Source organism: Malaclemys terrapin, chromosome 1, assembly GCF_027887155.1.
Source record: "Malaclemys terrapin pileata isolate rMalTer1 chromosome 1, rMalTer1.hap1, whole genome shotgun sequence".
In the NCBI taxonomy this organism is placed as follows: Eukaryota; Metazoa; Chordata; order Testudines; family Emydidae; genus Malaclemys; species Malaclemys terrapin.
This window is the reverse complement of record NC_071505.1, coordinates 2,839,031-2,860,242: the sequence shown is the minus strand read 5'-3', so window position 1 is coordinate 2,860,242 and position 21,212 is coordinate 2,839,031. Positions and strand designations below refer to the sequence as shown.

At 42.9% G+C, this 21,212-nt stretch overlaps 1 protein-coding gene across 2 annotated transcripts in view; it reads right to left on the bottom strand.

Moving 5' to 3' along the window:
- The window catches only part of PPP6R2 (protein phosphatase 6 regulatory subunit 2), a 148,987-nt gene that overhangs the window by 6,560 nt on the left and 121,215 nt on the right, over window positions 1-21,212 (bottom strand). Inside the window, exons 22-23 of one of the 2 annotated variants that reach the window (XM_054005949.1) lie at window positions 20,488-20,695; window positions 8,986-9,009 (exon numbers count right to left, since the gene is read on the bottom strand). In XM_054005949.1, the coding sequence (XP_053861924.1) occupies window positions 8,986-9,009; window positions 20,488-20,695 (232 nt within the window). The remainder of the gene's footprint in view (window positions 1-8,985; window positions 9,010-20,487; window positions 20,696-21,212) is intronic. The other variant, XM_054006030.1, reaches the window with a different exon arrangement.

Genomic DNA, 21,212 nt, shown 5'->3' with positions numbered 1-21,212 from the left:
CTGAGATGGCATCACGTAACAATGCAGTCTGTTCCCAGTATAGTCTCCTCTTAGCTTGATGTTCAAAGTGCCTGTGAACAAACCTCTGATATTTCCTAGTCATGAAAGATCTAATCACCTGCCTCCTGATCTGAGGCCACTCACGTGAGTCTTCTATCAACAGACTCAACCGATCTGTGATTGTGTCTTCCTTCCCAATGGATAAGTGGCCAGTTAAGCATGTCTTGTGGGACAATCCGTTTCCACACTTGCAAGGCTTTCTAACACAAGGAAGCATATCCTCCTCTTCTTGTTGATGTAAAACATTATGGCCTAATTGTTCATATGTATTAGGACCAACTTTTGGTATACTAGTCTCTAAAGGTTCTTGGCAATCAAGACTGCACTCTCCAACAGTTACGATGGTCCTGAAGATACTGTACACAGAATCTGTCTGCACAAATGCCTCATCCCTGCCAGAGCTCATCCGTGGTTACTACCGTTTGGATCACCAGAATTTGAAAGCCCCCTTCCAACTGACATCAAGTCACAGTGCATTGGAGGTCACTCGCCACCTGGATGTTATGTGGACCTCTCTGGGTATGTCTACATTGCAGCTGGGCGGTGTGATTCCCAACATGGGCAGCCAGACTTGCCTGTGCTCTGCGTGAAATAGCAGTGTGGAGGCTGCAACACAGGCAGTGGGTTGGGTTAGCCACCGAAGTTTGGACCGGGGAGGTCAGACAGACTTGGATTTGGGTGGATAGCCTGCAATGTCCACCAGCACTGGGAACTGCATCTCCCAGCTGCAGTGCAGACACACCCTGTAGAGCTTAGCAACTCCAAGACTCCAGGGTTGATTGAGTTTGCCTCATCTGTTGGCATGTGATAGCGGATATCTTTTGGCCCTGGCAAATCCTTTCTGCTGGATCCACAATGTCCTGATGCAGGAATGTCTTGAGTTAAGCCTTCTACCACAGGATTCTTTTGTACTGTCTGTCTCTACCGAACAAACTGAGACTTTGGGCAGATAATCTTGAACCCCAGAGATACAAACAAGTTGATACCAGCAATGGACTGATGCTTGGATCTCCTCCAAAGTGATGGTCTTGATCAGCCAATTATCCAGATAGGGGAACAACTGAACTCCATTTTTTAGGTATGTAGCTACCTATGACTGTATCTTGCTGGACCAAGACAAATGTGCCTTAAACACAATCTCAATGCCTAGTTGAGACACTCAACTCAGTACTCAAAGACTGTGCTACTATGGCCTAGAGAGCCAATATTTCATCTGACTTATGAGATGCATCAGAGGAAGCCAAGAGAGTTTTGAGGCTCTCCATGCAGGACTTGACCGCTCACCGTGATAGCCATGAACAGATCTCACAGTGGAGCCAGTCCTGCTCCATTCCAAAGTACAGGGCACAGTAGATATATATGCCTGTTTAGGAAGGACTTGGTTTGACCACACTCTTAACACATTTTAAAGCCTAGAATGCTACCTTCTCTCCATACCTCTATATAATAAAAGGAATTGGGGGAAGAAGGGGGGGAGGAACAAAGTCAAAATGTTCACCTGTACAAATGCTGAAAACAAGGAAAAACCAATCCCCTTGAACAGAGCTGTAGCCCAAGAGGTCAGAGTTTCAATGTGCTAAGTGACACATGCATCACTGTCTGCTGATCAAGCTGGAATGCTTTGAAGAAGTGGGCGGTTATGAGGGTTGGAGTTCCAAGTCGTCTAACAAATCGTTTTTGGGATGGTGGAATAATGCAACGATTGAAGTGCCAGAGTCTGGAAAAAGTGTACTCTGTGATATCGTTAGTGCTGATGAGGTGTCCACGTGAGCTGGTAGCCATGAAGCCTGAAGTAGCTACGTACAACAAATAAAGGGAAGCTCCGACACTGTTTAAAAAAATACGACAGTGATACATATGGATTAAAATGGAACAATTCAAGGCTATTTGATCTAGACTTTGCTGACGACATCGTTCTTATCTACGAAGATGCCAATGGACTACAAAAATGCACAAACCAAATAAAAGAAGTAATGGAGAAGACAGGTTTGAGATACAATGCAAAGAAACGTAAAGTCATGTTAATGGTGTTTATAGGGACAGAAATCAAAATTGAAGAAGAGAAACTGGAGAAGGTGGACAATTTTATGTATCTTGAAAGTACCATCAGCCAAGATGGTACTAGTTCCGAGGAAATAAGTAGTATCAGGAAGGCAAACGCTCCATTTGGAAGACTCAAAAACATCTGGCAATTCAAAAACACCTCCCTCAAGACAAAACTGAACATGTAAAAAGCAATTATTATCGCCATCACAACATATAGCAGTGAGACATGGCAACTTACCAAGAAAGAGACACAAAAGCTGGATGCATTTCATCACAAATGTCTGAGAAGAATATTGGGAATAACATATAGAGATAGGAAGACAAAAGAAGTCAGAAAAATCACTGAACAAGGCACCCTCTCACAAATAATCTACAAAAGAAGACATCAGTAGTTGGGACATGTGCTGAGAATGGAAAAGGAATACATACCAAATACTGTCCTTGAATGGAAGCCAGAAAACGGAAGAAGAAAGAGAGGAAGACCGCTAGTAACATGGAAACGAACAGTTCTGAATGACATCAAGCACCTTAACAAGAAATGGGAAGATTTGGAGAGAAGGGCAGTTGACAGGCAAGGATGGCAAATGTGGGTAGCCCAATATGCAGCAAAGCACGGGATGGACTAAGGTCTAAGGCCTACGCTGACTCCTCTCAGACAGGAGCTGGTGGTTGGAGCCTCTGGGGTGCTGGCAGGAGATGCCTCCTGCCAGAACCAACTTTAAAACTTTGAGTCTGGGGAGTTTTCTGCCTCAGTTACTTGTAGGAGCACGTACTCAAGAGTGGAGATCTGCCACGAAGCTTGTCAGTGTTAATTTGTCACCCAGTGAAATGCCCCTCCCCGCTTTTTAAAAAATCTGTTATACCACTGTGGTCTGCTTTTCTTGTTCAACTAATGTTTTTTCTAACTTACATGTTGTCATTGTCTTTTTAGACTGTAAGTTCCTCAGGGCAGGCACAATACAATAATTATTAAAATAACAATGGTCTCTTCAGAAAAAGAGGAATTACTTGCAACAGAACTTCTTCCAAAAGATGTCATCGTTTGTTAGGTATCTCCTGTATGTTAGAGTTAGGCAGCTTCCAAAATGCCACTGGTTGAAGTTTCAAAGAGACAGATCAGATAGACTGACGGATGCACCGCACCTCACAGCTTGTAAAAAACACTTTTTTAGGTTTACCATTTCCAGCAAAGATCAGAATTCAGATCCAAGAGAAGTGGATTGATATATGTGAAAAATAAATAATTGGCACTTATTTAGCACATTTCATCTAGGAATCTTAAGGCATTCTGAACACAATAAATTAAGCCCCCATCCCTTTTTTTACAGATGGGAAAACAGCAGAAATTAAGCCTAATATTTTATAATCAGGGTGCCTCATGTTAGGCTCCTAAGTTCCCTGTTTAGCTACCTAAAAAACTGAAGTCATGGGATTTAAAAAAAGAAAAGATAAACCCTGTCTACACTTGGAATTAGCCCCAATTGCAAGCCATCAGTGAAAACCCCTAGAATAGACAAGGAAAATCATGTTTTTGAGCTTACCCTGGTTTCAAGCAGGTTTTAAATAACTTTTCAAGACGTGCATTGATTACATGCACATGTTATGTGAGGGGTTTGAGACAAGGTACACTGGCTCCTTGCCGCCTTTGGAGAATTTGTTAGGAAGCTCCCAAACTGGAAATGTGTCTTCGTCACCTTGTTCTCAGAGTAATTCCTCTCAGAGATTTGCCTTTCGAGAAGCTGTATGAGACACTGCCTCTACTGATAATCCTGTTCTCTCTCTCTCTCTCTGGTGAACAATTTCAAACAGATTCATAGAGTCCCAGGCTAGAAGGTACCATTGTGATCACCTAGTCCAACCTTCTATACAACACAGGCCAAAGAACTTCCTCAAACTTGTTTCTCAGGGGAAGATCTAGTGCACACCTTCTATTGAGTTCTCATCTTTTACTGTACGTACCTATATAGGGAATAATATACATCATATAAAATTATTTTCAGTGAGGTGTCTGACACTGATTGGAGCCAGAAGTTTAGCTTTCTTTTCTCTAGTCATAGAATCATAGCATATCAGGGTTGGAAGGGACCTCAGGAGTCATCTAGTCCAACCCCCTGCTCAAAGCAGGACCAACACCAACTAAATCATCCCAGCCAGGGCTTTGTCAAGCCTGACCTTAAAAACCTCCCTAGGTAACCCATTCCAGTGTTTCACCACCCTCCTAGTGAAAAAGTTTTTCCTAATATCCAACCTAAACCTCCTCCACTGCAACATGAGACCATTACTCCTTGTTCTGTCATCTGCTACCACTGAGAACAGTCTAGATCCATCCTCTTTGGAACCCCCTTTCAGGTAGCTGAAAACAGCTATCAAATCCCCCCTCACTCTTCTCTTCTGCAGACTAAACAATCCCAGTTCCCTCAGCCTCTACTCATAAGTCATGTGCTCCAGCCCCCTAATCATTTTTGTTGCCTTCCACTGGACTCTTTCCAATTTTTCCACATCCTTCTTGTAGTGTGGGGCCCAAAACTGGACACAGTACTCCAGATGAGGCCTCACCAATGTCGAATAGAGGGGAATGATCACGTCCCTCTATCTGCTGGAAATGCCCCTACTTATACAGCCCAAAATGCCGTTAGCCTTCTTGGCAACAAGGGCACACTGTTGACTCATATCCAGCTTCTCGTCTGCTGTAACGCAGCATTCCTGTAGCATGTGGCTTCCTCAACCTGATAATACAACTGTGTGTTCTGAAAGCGTTATTTCTTCCTCAGCAGTGAACAAGAATAAAAGATTAGTTCTCATTTTGCAGTTACTGTAGGTCTCATAAAAGCATCCTGTAATGAAAATGATATATTGTTAAAATGCAGCAGTAGGCTGTCCAGCTAATAAAGAAAGCAAGCTCTGTTTGGCAGCTTTACTGCGATACTTCTGTGCATAGGAAATATTTATCTTTTTATTTCCAAAATGTCTTTCCCACAGATTACTGTAAAATATTTTATTGCTGCTATATCTTGTTTCTATTCCTCCCTGCCAACCAGTTCGACTATGTAAACTCAACAAGTAAATCTAACCTGCATGAAGATCACTCCAATCGAACAGCCTTGCCCATCTCATCCTTCCACTGACCTACTTATTGAGAAGCACCAAGTCTAGCAAAACAACATTAATTCCCATGGTTTCACTGGGAATTCAGACATGCCAGATGGACTCTCATTCATACTACCAGGCAGAGAATCCACAAACTACAGCACCTAACGTAGCTTCTGATGATGATGATGATGATGAGCCCGTTGATAAAATGTCTCGCATTGTCAAAGACCTGTAAAGAAGTCAGTCTGAAATGGTCAATGATCCAAGGGCTTAAAGTATTTCAGGAAAATATGGATTTGATACTAAATAAAGCAACCTTAGAATCCAATTCTACCCACCTCTGAGGCTTACTATTGTGGCTCCGGGGATACACTCTAGTTATCCTCTAGTCTCTCTTTGGTAAACAATTAATAAGTATCATAGACATCAAAACATTGTAAGGACAGACTAGGAAGGATGGTGACACTACAAATGGATACACAAAACTAGTATAAACGGCATACCTAAACAACACAAGCCCCATGCTGAGCCCATAAAGAAGCCCGTTAAAGCCAAATTCTGCAACAGTCAACCAAGGATCAAACCAAAAGGGGATGCAATGGCAATCATGCTAAATTACATACTTCTCAACAGGCTGTTGAAACTATCTGCTGGCTAGTAATTAAACAAGGTCACAGAAAATAGGAGGGCTCAATGAATAGTTCCCAAATTACATAATGCCATTTTATGTTGTAAAAGCCAACAGATACACCAGCACAGAAGATCCAGTCTATGATAATTAATTGCACTAAACTTCCATCTTTGATTACAAAATATCGATTTTTACAGTGAAATGTGTGACTGCAGTTTGGTCACCATGCCTTTGGGTTTTTTTGCTTTTTAAATACCTGTAAATTTATATTTAACCAATTTCTATAGAAAAGATGGAGATATGTTACATGCCTAATTTTCCACAGCATGCTTAGCTTCTGAATAATCCATTTAATGCATTCCAGCAAACGTGCCATGCTAAGGGCATAACTAAATGCTAACAAGACAACTGACTCTTCTGCTTATTTTTTTCATGCTTTCTCGGAAAAAATGAGAAGTCCACAGGTCATGCAGGATGAAGAATCAGCAGGCACAGAAGAGAAAAATGTATCCCAAAATGGGAGAGCTCAAAACATCCACTGTGACAATATAACTCCATTCAGTCTGGGAAACTGGAGGGTTATTTTCTCTGCTGCATGTAAGTGGATGCTACACCAAATTCCTTGGTCAACAACAGCAAAAAGAAAATTGTGAGATAGCCTGGTACCAACTGTTTGGTTATACTGTACAAGTGCCATCAAAGACCCATTCCTTTCTGGATCCTTCATGCAATGGAGAGAATGCCAGCTCCATGTCGAAGTTCATGCCCAAAGCAATGGGAACAACCATTTCCAGCTGTTATTTCAGAGCTATTTCAGAAGAAGGAATTTAAGGTTTTCACTGCTGCTAACAAGTATGTAAGCTAAACAGTTTCACCCTAGAACTAAGCTATCATTGAACACAAAAGAAGGGACTTCCTGTTCTACAGGAGCTCCTTAATGTATCCAAAATTTGGAATTTGTTGGCATCAGCTCCTTTTTACTTCAGACTTAAAAAAACGACTGTAGTGCTGACTTATGATACATAGCCACTGTACCCCAGGCATTTACTAACTAAGAATGAGTATTATATAGAGATCAGAAAAAATAGTTTTCATAGCTAGCAAACAACATAGTTTAGACTAAATTCCAGCCTCCGTTCTAAACCCACTTTTTCTGTTGCTCATTAAAACAAACCCTTTGGGAATGAAATTTTCATGCTTAGCCTCAGCGTTGAATTTTTTCTGGATGGGGGAGACGCTAAATCTAAACTGATCTGACACTTTTCAGAACAGCGAGTGTAAAGAAAACAACATTAGTCCCTAACTTGAAAACATCTAATGCTATAGACTGCAAACTCGGCAACATTTTAGTTGTCACCAGGGAAAGGTAAAAAAAACCAACCAACCAACCAGCCAAGTGTGGAGAAAAATTATGTAAAAGTTATGAATTTTTTTAAAATGCTAGTCCAAGCATACATAACAAATTATCGGCCACTTTTTAGTGTGTCTCAGCTTTAAAAGGAGCCATCATTTAAGGGCAACTCAGCAGTGAAACACCTTCTACACCCTTTAAATAACAGAGAAATACAATCCAAAAGCTTATGTCGATAATAATGGTGAAGTTGAAAAATTAATCACATAGAATGTGGAAATTCAAAAGTCATTTCCCACAAAAAATAGGTACCACATTGCACATACGTAAAATTCACTGTTGCTGCTTTCCTTGTTCAATGTCAATCTTACTACTGTTTATGCTGTTAATCATATGCCATAAATATACAAAATGTGAAACACGGCTGAGTTACCACCACTGAGGGAACCTTAATCTTCTGTTTTCCTGGCTCATATGCTTAATTCTACACCCCTACCAATGCATTAACATTCATTTTTCAGATCGCATGTTCACTTTTAATATAATTTAGAGAAATTCTTTACCTGGCACTATTTCAAATATCTTAATTCTGAGTAGTGTTGGTGTCTCTCTGAACAAGGACTTCAATTTCACTGCCAGGAAGTCTAGCCTGACAGCACAAGTTTGAGACAAAGGAAATGCAGCTCAACCTTTGAATGGTTGAGAAAGACAGAAAACTGTCAAAGATGTGTAAAGTGGTAATATTTATTAGAAAATGGTTAAAATAAGCTCAAGTGGTCCAAAAATATTTTTAAATACCATTCATCCACAACTTTTAAAACTGCCTGAATCTCAGGTACATTTAATACTGGACTGCATTTTCTATGTCTAGTACTACAGTATGTCAGAATGATGGCTCCCTATGTGACTGATAACTATGTTTCATTATGTTATGTCAGTTTAAATGATTTTCTAAAGTGATTTAACTCTTCTTTCAAATTAGACATAATTATTAGGATATCACTTATTTTATACTGGAGCTTTCTTTTTATACCTGATCTAATAAGGAAATAATTACAGCAGAGCCTTGCTAATTTGCACTAAATGACTGGGACACCCAGTGTGAATTGATGAATTATTGAAAATGAGTAAAAACGCAATTTAAAAAAATGAAAGATAATATAGCTCAAAATGTCTTGTGATTTGACGAATGTAATTTAGGTTTTTTTACTGATAATACTTAGTAACATCCTAGTAAGTGTTTTGCTAAGTTAATTCATTGAAGTCTCAAGTATGGAGACGTCACTACAGCACTGTCCCCCTACACTGATAGCAGAAATAACTGATTTCATTCGAATTGTGTACAGTAACAAAGGGCAGTTAACAAGGCTTCACTGTTAAGTCTACTTGAACATAAACCGACCCTTCCCTTATAAAATTATTAAAACCTATTCCTATTTGCAGAAAGAGCTCGTGAACAGGTGGAATGGCAGAAGCTCAAGGACACAATGAGATACATGAAACTATCCAAATACTGTCATCATTTTTAAAGGGTTCTTTAACAGGTGTGCTGCCTCTGCATGTATTTTTCACACAGGACTCCACACAATTTCTAGTTAGGCATTTCAAAGTACTGCTTCTAGGCACACGTTTAACCGATAGTGGAAGAGTGAGTTTTCTAGTGTCATTTGCCAGTTCAGTAATACAGCAGCTCTGTTCCCAATCCAGCATCAAGGACTTGGAAATCAGAAGGAAGTAGCTTAATAAAAGGAGAGACGACTTGTCAGGTGGATGTTTGGAACCCTGAAAATGTCACCATTATACATACCCTCTGACTGAAGGTCTAAATATTCTGAGCAATACCCACAGCAAGATAGAAAGGCAGCAAGAGAGACAGAGATAGGCAGAAAGCAGAAAGGAGAGAAAGAAAAAGAAAACAGTAAAGATTAGTGCAAAAACAGACAAAAGAATTAACTTTGCATTGCTATCCTCGGATGGTTTCCTTCCCTGTAAAAATGACAAGGCAAGGGATGTTTAAAAGCTTTTCTAATCATATGCAGTAGCTGAATACTGTGCACTGGAACCTCCATGTAAAACTGTACCCAATACACACAAAAGTAGATGAATCAATACACCATAAACAACAGCCTGCTCAAAATTGACACTTAAAATACAAACTTTAGATTATCAAATAGCAAAGTATGCCAGAAACAGGAAACTTTCTAGTCATCACCAGAGAACTCTACAAGGTCCTTTTGCACATTTTTTTCCAATTAATCTAAGATGTCAAATTTACTATGGATCTTCCAGGGGGGAAAATATATCTGCTGACGATGGCTGAAACAGCCTAGCACTTGGGTACTACCTTTTAAAACTGCTACTAAGAATATGGCACACCTGAACCAAAACTGCCATGGGTAATGTTTTGTTGTGCAATGCAAGGAGATGATTAACTCAGGTGTGTTTCAACCATACCATCATGTAAAAAGCTTAAATGCAGATGCCAGATCCATCAGTGACATCTCCAACCGGTGGATTCACACGAGAATAAGTACCACCAGTCATGACTGCTACCTGTTTTTATTTATTTGGGGTGGAGGGAAGGTCAACAGGAAGCAGAGTCCTGGAGGTGATTTAAAGAGGTTCCCAGAATTTGGAAAAGGTATAGTGGCAGCAGACTGGAGTAGACATAGAGGGCCATGTGTACTGCCCTTAACAGCAAGGGCTTTTAGGATACTAATAAGTTTAGTGATTACACACTCACCAGAACTATTTATTAAACATAGGTTATGTTATAGTACCAATCACTGTAGTATTGAAGTCTACTGTAGCTCTTTAACACTTCTCAATCTAGGAGAAGATTCTGCTCCTCCTTGGTAGCTGGCGTACTACAATGTTGCCCTGTTGTGTGTCATAATTCTCCTGCAGTGACCCTTGATCTTGGGTAGGAAGTGATGGCACGCATTGTAGACCACCCGTAGCTTGAGGACGTTAATGTGAAGCAACAATTCTTGATGGTCCACTTGCCCTGTGCTATAATCTTCTGCAGGTGTTCCCAACACATACCCTGTGGGGGTCCTTCAACCAATCAAGTGTGTCAAGGACCCCGTGGGGAATGAATGCTCATTTGGACAAGCTATGTCTATTTGGTGTGTCAAAGGTGCTGCGACAGGTTTGAATGCATCTGGAGTGGAGCCTTGCTAGGGGCATCATAAATGTGCAGGCCACCGTATGGCCTAAGAGTTGTAGGCAAGAGCTCTCGGTGGTCTGAGGGCTCTATTGTATCACGAATATGAGGCTGGACATGGTGTCGCACCTGTCTGTGGTTAGGTATTCCCTGTTGGTTACTAAGTCCAGCATGGCCCTGATTAAAAATACATGGAGATATCCTATCTCATGGAACTGGAAGGGACCTTGAAAGGACATCAAGTCCAGCCCCCTGCCTTCACTAGCAGGATCAATTTTTTTGCCTTAGATCCTTAAATGGCCCCCTCAAGGATTGAACTCACAACCCTGGGTTTAGCAGGCCAATGCTCAAACCACTGAGCTATCCCTTTGCCCTTAAGTCTATATGCTGAGCGGGTATTAGGTTGGACCTCTCTGCACTGAGGTGAAGGCCCAGGGAAAGAAACAGAGCTAGAGACTTGTTGGTGTGTGACCTGACTTCAGAGAAGAAGCTGCCCTTGAGAAGCCAGCTGTCCAAGTAGGGGAAGACGACTATTCCCATCTGACAGAGGTGAGCAGCAGCTACCATTTGTAAAGGCATCAGATTGGTCCCTTTGATCCTGTGGCAGATGGTCAATAAGTTGAAAGAACTTGGAGTAGATGCTGTCATCATATTTTGCCCCCAGGGCATGATAATTTTGCTACCCTAAATTGTAATGCTGCTGAGAAGTAGCTCTCTGCAGGGGCTGCCTGTTCTTCTCGTTGGCCACACTGACCACCAAGGAGTTGGGGGTGGGAAGAGAACAAAAGATATTCAGAGCCCTTGGCCGGATGACGGTATTTTTTGCCAGCCGTCTTGCACGTAGGCAGAATGGTGGCAGGTGCCTGCCAGATGTTATGGGCTGGTGACAACAGTGCATCATCAATAGGTAGGGCTACAAGTATGTCATGGAGGTCACGGATTCCCTGACTTTCCACAATCTCTGTGGCATTGGGTGCCCTGCAGCAGCCCAGCCACCACCGGCAGCAGGGGAACCCCCCAGCTCCCAGTCGCTGCAGGCAGCGGGCGGGGGGATTGGGGGGGGGGCGCAGCCTGCTGCTGCATGCAGCAGGGAAGGGTGCTGGACCTTCCTCCCTCCCCATTTTGTAAGGGATGTTTTTACTAAAAGTCAGGGACAGGTCACGGCTTCTGTGAATCTTTGTTCATTGCCCATGACCTGTCCATGACTTTTACTAAAAATATCCAGGGCAAAAATCATAGCCTTATCAATAGGCAGTGCTATCTTGTCTTGTGATGTAGCATGGAGGATAGCCATCAGGGAATGTCAGGATTCCTGCACCTGCTCCAGCAGGAGGTGTAAAGTCTCGACTGCCCTCTTCATCAAGTCCTGAAAAACGTTACAGTCAGCTGCGTAGGATGGCGGAAGGGGCATGACTGCTTCGGCAGGAGACGACGAGGATTTGTCGGAAGAGGGAGTTTCCTCCTTGACTCTTCACTCTTGGTGTTCCACAAAGCCTTCCCGCAGAGGTGGTGATCCCAGAGTCCAGAAGGCTGCTCCTTTTGGCATGCCTTTCTATGGGAAGGCACCCTGCAAAACTGGTTCCTGTAGGAAGCCTAAGGCTTCCAGAATGCCAAGTGTGGCAGGGCATGTGGAAAGTGAGTAGGACCTCAGGGGTGCTCCTGCCAAGATTGGCGGGGAGCGTGATGGCCAGTTCCCAGAGTCTCCTCCTCAGGGTACACTCAGGGGATGGAGGAGAGGAGAGAAGGAAAAGGTGGCTGAATCCTGGACAGAGATGTCCAGTTCAGAAGATGTGTAATCCCTTGTGTCCAATGGGGAAGCTAAGGGTGTTGGTACTGGCAGCTGATTATGTACTAGGGGTCGGACGGGTACCGGCAGCTGGGTGGGAAATGGCATCCAAGTCAGTACAGCTGGCCAACTTTTTGTAGCAGGATGCGGTGGTACCAATCAGTAGGTCGGTACCGGTGGGTGCCTGAAGTACCGAGAAAGGAACCCTCTCTGTACCTCTCAGGAGAGTGGAATCTGGCTCCTCTGTCATGCAGAGGTCCCTGCGGGAAAGAAGGTGATCTGGGGCAGTACTCCTTCAGCTGACGAGGGTCAAGCGGTACTTGCGTCGGTGTGGATGACCGGGCGTGCACACTCCCATGGCCCTCAGAGGGTGCTGAAGTCGGGTCGGTAGTTTCTTTGAGTCCCTGCATCGGGAGGGCTCCGAAGGTACAGAGAATGGGGTTGAGTGGGTCTGTTTGCTGAGAGACTTAGATCTCTTCGGCAGTACTGAGCCTTCAGTGCCAAACAAAGCAGGAGCCTCAGCGGCACCTGGAGCGGGATGCAAAGTCTCTTAGACCCTGATCTTTGGGAAGACCTCTCACAGTGCTTCAAGCCCCAATCAAGGGACTGGGATCACTGCTTCTTGGAGTGTTTGGAGGCCTTTGAAGATGTCTCCTGCTCTTTGCTCCCTGGAGCAGCAGCACAAGCCAAAGAGGCCGCGGCAGACGTAGAGGGGAGAATCTACCTTGCAGGCCTCAGAGATCACCCACCAAAATGGAGCTTTAGTCTGCCTTATCTCCACTTGCAAGATCTGCCTTTAAACCTGATGCAGACCTTGCACTTAGACAGGACGTGGGACTCTCCAAGGCAGCTGGAACGCCTGTTGCTGAGGGGAAATAGCTGTGGCTGGTCTGGCAGGGTTTGAAGCCTGGGGTTTGGAGCATAGTCAGACAAGGAATAAACCGCAACTGAAGAAAGGCCCAGGCTGGGAGCCCTAGCCATGGCCAACCAAGGGGACAGGTGAGAGCACAAAGAAAATTGAAAACTTGTGCTAAGGGAGAGAACTAAAATAAAAATCAAGGTTAAAAAAAAGTAAAATAAGGGGATAAACAAAAAAAGTACAAATTATGCAGGTAAGTAGCGGACACCACAATATTCTGTCTCCAACCTCAGGCGGCTGAAAAGGAACTGGAGCAGTGGCAGATCTGGCCCTCCCTATATACCCGCTGTCCGGAGCACGAGGATGTGCAGGGCGCAGGCGCAGACCCACAGACACTGCTCAGAGAAAAAAAATCTTTGAGAGAAGGCGTATGAGCACGCACATACAGAATGTGGAGCACCCATAGGGGCATATACTTGAAGAACAAATGTTATATATTATTATGCATGTAAGAGTAAAGATAGAGAAAAACTAATCAACCTCAAATGTATTAGAGTCCTCTCTTGATGCTAAAAAGTGCACTGCCAAGCTTTCCCTAGAAGAAATGGGATTTTGATATCCTAAATATCCTTTTCTGAACCTGTTGCACAAGCCAAGGAGGGTTAAAATTCACATGGCTGGTGCTCTAGTGAGCCACTCATACCAACCGTTGAACAGATCACAGCTGTTATTCCATGACAGATTCCTACAAGAAACACAACAACATACAATGCAAGAGGGAAACATTCTCAGAGATTATCAAAGTTCACTAATGCAAAATACTTCCAGGTCTGTTTCCTCTACTAGTATTTAAAAGCTTTTTTAATCATCATCCTAGTGATGATGTCAGAATCATAGAAATGTAGGACCTGAAGGGACTTCAAGAGGTCATCAAGTCAACCTAGACCATCCCTGACTAGTGTTTGGTCCAACCTGATTTCAAAAACCTCCAGTGATGGGGATTCCACAACCTTTCTTTGAAGCCTATTTCAGAAGTTAACTACCCTCACAGTTAGAAAGTCTTCCCTAATATCTAACCTAAGTCTCCCTTGCTGCAGATTAAGGCTATTACTTCTTGTCCTACCTTCAGCGGACATGAAGAACAATTGATCAACATTCTCTTTGTAACAGGCATTAAACACGTGTGAAGACTTATCAGGTTCCCCCTCAGTCTTATTTTCTCAAAACTAAACATGCCAAGTTTTTTTTAACCTTTCCTTGTAGGTCAGATTTTCTAAACCTTTGATCATTTTTGTGTCTCTCCTCTAGAATCTCTCCAACTTGTCCACATCCTTCCTGAAATGTGGTGCCCAGAATTGGACACAGTACTCCAGCTGAGGCCTCATCAGTGCCGAAACACAGTGGGACAATTACCTCCTGTCTCTTACGTATGACACTCTTGTTAATGCATCCCAGAATGATACTAATCTTTTTCACAACTGCACCCCATTGTTGACTCATATTCAAATTGTGATCCACTAACTCCCAGATCCTTTTCAGCAGTACTACCACCCAGCCAGTTATCTGCCATTGTTAAATTATGCATTTGATTTTTCCTTCCCAAGTGTAGTACTTTGCACTTGTTTTTACTGAATTTCATCTTGTTGTATAGTAAGATGAAATTCAGTTAATCTTCTATATTAGCTCCATCTCAGGCCAATTTTCCCTCTCTTAATTACTGAGAACCATTTCTCCATGTTTTGCAACTCCTTTGGAGGAGATTAGGACAACATTTATTGGGTGCATATGGGAAAAAACTTCAGTTTGTCTCACGGTAATCCCTTTGGTGATTGCTGACAATCATTCATGTCTTCAAAATCTCTGGCATAGCACAGTACTGATTTACTAAATGTTAACATACACTGTGAAATAATCTGTTATGTAGCACCATGATGACAAATGAGTTTTTTTAAACCCTAATAATAAGCATTTCTTTAGCACTTGACATCCTCTTAGGACTTTACTACACACATTAATTCATTAATCATCTGCATCCCAGTGGAATAAATATTAGCTACATTTTATGGATGGGCAAACTAAAGCACAGACCCTCACACCAACATCTTCACAACTGAGAATATAAAGTTATAGACAATGTTATTACAGTTCCAGGATATTAGAGAGACAAGGTGGGCGACCAGCTTCTCTTGGTGAGAAAGACAAGCGTATGAGCTTAAACAGAGCTCTTCTGCAGGTCTGGGAAATGTACTCAGTGTCACAGCAAAATACAAGGTGGGTCAGATTGTTTAGCATAAGTTGTTCACACATATTTCAAGGGACCATTCAAAGTGAAGAGGCCCGCTAACACCTCTCTAGTCATAGGGGGAAAAGGGAAAGAAAGAAAAAAAGGCAGGTGGGCAGGGGGTAAAGTTCCAGATTGTTGTAATAAGCTATAAATCCAGTGGGCTTATTCAGTCCATGATTTTTAGCATCTAGTAAAGTTATGCACTTAAGCTTCCACGCTCATCTTTTGAATGTGTTATGCAGGCTTCCTTTGAGGATGAGGACTGAGAGATCAGATACAGAGTGATTACTTTGTGAGTAAAGTGTTCACTCACAGGTGAGATGGTGTTCTTGTTTTTTATCATTTTTCTGTGAGAGTTCATCTGAGAGCGCAGTTTCACCCACATAATTGTTTTGGGGGTATTTAGTGCACTGAGTGAAGTACACCACATCTTGTGATTAGGTATATGTAGGACTAATAGGTCTTGACAGGTGCGTTGTGGGGGGTGCTGATCATCGTAGCAGTGGAGATATCTACACATTTTGCATCTGTTGTTCTGGCAGGGCCTGGTGCTGCTAGGGTGACCAGACTGCAAGTGTGAAAAAGCGGGACGGGGGCAATCTGTAGCTCAAAGTAGCATTCTGGAACCCCACTGTGACACGATCAGGATATATTTGGTACAAAGTATGCCTTGTGAGGTATTATTTTAAAAGTCTTGACCTGTTGAACCTTAATATCCTATTGATTTGTATGTGCATCATTGTATGTGATATTATGAAGTATTGCTATATGTGTTACTGAAATATGTTGTGAGGTTGGAAGATGCCCACAGCTGGCCTTTCAGTAGGAACAGAGGAGTAGCTATCACTGGCGAGACAGGCGGTGATGGCCCATCAAGAATAATCCACTCTCCCAGAGGCCTCTCAGAGACAGCACATACACCATGAGGGCAGCCTAACCCACATCACAGCAAGGATCTTTCTAGCAGCTGGAAGAAAGTATAAAAGAGGGACAGTGACATCATCACTTAGCCTCCCCCCACACACACACACGCACATCTCAACACCTGGAAGAGCATCTGGAAGACAAAGACTTTGAACTGGGGAGATTGGTTCCAGGCTGGAAGGAAGTTCAGTCTGTGTATTAGGAACTGTGAACTGCCTGTAATGTCTGTTAGGGTGAGACACTGCTTAATTCAAATCTTAATTAGTGTGCTAAAGTTAGTGTTTAGACTGCAAATTTATTTGTATTTCTTAGGTAACCAACTTTGATCTCTATGCCTGCTATTTATAGTCACTTAAAATCTATCTTTCTATAGCTAATGAATCTGTTTTATGTCAACCAAAAACACACTGGTTGGAGTGCTTGGGGAATCTCAACTCAGATTACAAAGGCTGGTGCATGTCCACATTCCTTTGAAGTGGCGGCGAACTAACTAATGAGCTTGCACTGTCCAAGGGAGTCTTGAGCAGCATAAGACAATATATTTCTGGGGTGCAAGGCTGGGCTTTGGGGGGATTAGCTGGTGCCTCTCTCTGTATGATTCATGAGTAACTCAAGGAGCATTCATGCAATTTAGCTGGTGTGGGGCTCCACATGCTGATGGCTGAGTGATCGCAGCGCCTCTAGGGGTTTGCTGCTCATCACTGGCATAGCACTGAGAGAGGCTGGAGAGTTAAGGAAGCACAGTGATGCAACAGTTCCAGGTTGTGCCCCTAATATCGGGATAGCTGGTCAACCCAGGTGCTGCTCTGAGATGGTGTGTCCTGGCCTGTAAGGAACTTGCTTCTGATAATGACCTTGAAATTGCCTGGGGGAGGAGGGTTGTCTGAAAGCCAGAAGAGGGGGTTCTCATCAAGCATGGGTTATAGATGTTTGATGCTACCCTATATGAGTTCCAGTGTGGGGTAGTAGGTGTTAACTAGAGGTGTGTGGTCAGAGGCGGTTTATTTCTGTATTGAAGCAGGTTCTCCCAGGGTATTTGGGTGGCCCGTTCCATGATGCGATCTACTTCTCTGGTAGAGAGTCCTTGTTAGGCGAAGGTGGTTTTAAGTGTGTTACGGGATATATCCCGGACTTTCTCCTCAGAGTATATTCTGTGTTATCCGAGTGCCTGGCTATAGTTAACAGATTTCTTGCTGCATTTGGGGTGGTTACTGGATCTGGGAAGGTAGGTGTGGTGATCCATGGGTTTCTTGTATATAGTTGTCTATAAGGTTCCATTGTTGGAGCTGATCATGGTGTCCAGGAAGTTGCGCTACTGTGGAAGTGTTCCAGTGAGAGTTTAATGGATGGGTGGGCGGTCATAGAAGACGCGGTAGAAATCTATGAGGGAGTGTAGGTCGTCGGTCCAGAGGATGAAAATGTAATTGATGTATCTCAGGTATATCATTGGTTTCATGGTGCATTTGCCCAGAAATAATTCTTCAAGGTGTCCCACAAAGAGGTTGGCATATTGGGGAGCCATCCTAGTACCAATGGCTGTTCCCATAGTTTCAATGAAGTGTTTGTTGCTGAATATAAAAGCGTTATGGGTGAGGCTGAAATGGATGAGTTTGGCAATATGTTTGGGGTGGATATCTGAGGACTGTTCATTATCTTGTAAATATCTGAGGCAGACTGCAATGCCATCCATTGTGACGGAGGTTAGTGTACAGGGAAAGTGACATCCATGGTTTTCCGAGATTCACAGTTTCTGGCGGAAGTCAGCTGTAACCCTGGAGGAAGCTGGTCCTTTGTGTGGTGAGCGGTGTGAGGATGGTTTTGGAGTCCCGATATTCCTTCAGTAAGAGTGCCATGGCATTTTTTCCTCTCCCCCACCCCCATGACTGGAGGGATGTTAACAGACCACTTCACCTTGAAAGGTCCCTTGAAATGCGTGTGAACTGATTATGCTAAACAATCTGTTTCACTTTGTATTTAGCTGTGCCACTAGGGCAGAAGAAGAAGAGGAGCTCTGTGTGGCTCGAAAGCTTGTCGCTCTCACCAACAAAAGTTGATTCAATAAAAGATATTCCCTTAACAACCTCATCTAAAGTTAGGCACCTAAATTCATATTTATGGACTTAAGAGGCCTGATTTTCAGAGATAATGGCAGCCCCAACTTCCCCTTATGACAATGGGCGCCAAAGGAGTTTAGCTCTTCTGAAAAATCAGCTCACTTTTAATTAGTGCCTAAATATATATTTAGATGGTTTCAGCAGCCATTTGTTTTAATTTCTGGTTGAGATTATGGCTGTGTTAAGATATCACTTTATAGTGGAGATTGTGGTTATCGGAGTATTTGCTTGCATTGCAAAAACAGAATTAGTTTAACCACAATCCTGCAAAACAAAGCAGGTTCTGGAAACCTTGTTGTTTTGGTTTTTAAGTTACAACTGTACTTACCTGAGAGAGACCCTTATTACTAAAAAACATTAATCTAAAATTACAATGCTTAGATTTAGCAGTGTCATGGGCAATGACGTATCTATCTAATCAAAATAAGAATACCCTTTTCCCAATCTGCTGTGAAGCTAATGTAAAAGTCACGCAAAATGCCAAACAGGATTTAAACTGCTGTTGTGTTAAACTGAACCAAGACAGACAGCTAAATTTAGAGCACAACTCCGGCTGTAAATGCCATAGGTTCAGAGATGAAAAAACACATTTGGAAGACAGTGCTGGCCACCACTCTATGTTCCAAATGTTTTATTTTGTTAAAATTCAAGGATCAATGGACACGAGAAAAGGAGCCAAGTGTATTATGAACAGCAGAGAGGGCTACTAGCCCAGATGCCCGAGTCAGCAACATTGACCATCTTTAATTTCTTCAGCCTGGTCTCTGAAAGCACAATCTGCTGGGCCGTCATCTCTGTGCATGGAAATTTGTCCCATTTATCCAAGTAGCTCTCCTGAACCAAACTGCTCGTCAGCAATGAAATTTTATGCATCAGATTTTTATTTCAAGTCTACAGCAGAAAAGGCAGCCTGGACTGACACAGAAATTCAAAAATTTTCAGATTATAAAAAACTCAACGCAGATTGGATTCACCGAAATCTGTCACTGGTTTATTTTCTCCAGCAATTTCTCTTTGTTTTACAGCCATGTTACTTCAGCACACCATTTTATGAGCCATCTTTCCTTAGTCCCAGAAAGTGTTCACTGGAGTAATAAGGTGTGCCAGGTACCTCAAACTGACCATCCCCAAAAGGCAATGAATGGTTATATTATATACACCGGGTGAATAACTGCTCCTAGCAAGCTTTCCAAAAGATTGCGTCCCCAGTTAATTGGCTCATACCCTACAAGCACGTGCGAGGAGAACAGGAAAGAAAAAAAACGGATCTTGTGTAAAATTTCAGAAAGTACCAAGTTGCCCATTTTCAAAAGTGATTTGGGCACTTTGGAGCCTAAGTCTCTTATCAAAATTTTACCCCCCATGCTTGGTCTATTCCCCTTTTAAGAACTGTGAACTTGTGAAATGTACCCTCTCACCTGAGGTGTCTTATGGTAAAACCTTATGGAGGGTGTGTATTTCAGGGCTCTTACAAAGATGCTGTCCATAAATTACCATAAACCTTGGGATTGTAATGTCTAATTCTGGGGGTCTGTGCGTCTTATAATTTAGGAGTGAATTTCCAAAAAAATGAGGAAATAGCAATAACTTGAGCCATTTCAACCCCTCACCCCCAGCAGTTCTGTGGGATGCCGATCTCAATGCTGATCCGTAACACCACGTGTTATTAATGACACGAAGCCTCATGTGGCTCTGCTCGCGGATCTCACTCTTGGCTTGCATCCCCCACTACTATTCCACTCCTACATCTCAAGTGAGCTGATATTGCCAATTATGTGGTAGTTTTGCAATATGATTCAGTGGCTAGGAAGACCCACATTTTCACTTGTGAACTGAGACAGCATTTGTGTAACAGTAATAAATACTTCAATTTATCAGCACCCAGCACCCCGGAAGGCTGTAAAGCACCTTAACAAAACCGCCTACAGTCAACATTCAGAACCCAGGTCTCAGAAAATAAAAAGCTGGTGCATTAATCCTTAGTGCCATTATGTTCCCAGGCATGAACATTTTTATCTTGTTTTCATGAACAGGCCCTGCATCCCATGAGTGATTTACACTTGATTTTAAACCAGAGGTGAGTTGCCAATTGTCTTGTGCCATATTTGGATTCAGATTACACCTTACAAAACCCTAGTTACATATCTACCCCATCCCCAGCTGATTTCTTTCGCACCTGGTGAACACAGCCTTCTCATTCTTAGCATCCATGGTGAGTTTGATGGTTTCCTGGCCTGAGCCTGTACTGATGGTTTCTGTGACGATATCCGCTTTATCCTCCTCTTCCTCACTGTCTGAGCCTCCAGATGAGCTGCTGTCTGAAGCCACCAGAGGTGCCTTCCTTGCCACACAGACATTCCAAACGCAGGGTGAGGCAGCGCTGACTGCAAAGAAAGAGTAAATAATTCGCATGAAAAAAAATGAACAGAAACACAGGACGAACTGCTAAAACTCTCAAATATATCCCAAATACTTTCAGTAAAATAGAATGGTTACTTAATCTATAGCAGCTGTGGTTCTTTGAAATGTTGTCAGTATGGATCCCACCATAGGCAGGTATGTGCCTCACATATGTGAGATGGCTTGTTTTTTTTAATTATAGCATCCATCGGGGCTGCACACAGACCCTGTGCTTCCTTGTGCCCCCGTGCAAGGACATAAAGGCTGGAGCAGCCACAACCCTCCTTCGGGTCCCTCACAATTCAAAGCCCGTGTAGCTGAGGTCTCCCAAAGCGGGGATGGAGGACGAGTTGTGGGATCCACACTGACATCAGCATCTCAAAGAAACACAATTTCTGTAAAGTAAGTAACCGTTCTCTCTTCTTCAAGTATGCATCTCTGTGGAACTCTCTTTGGTGACTGGCAAGCGGTATCCCTTAGGAATGGTGGCAATGAGGAGTT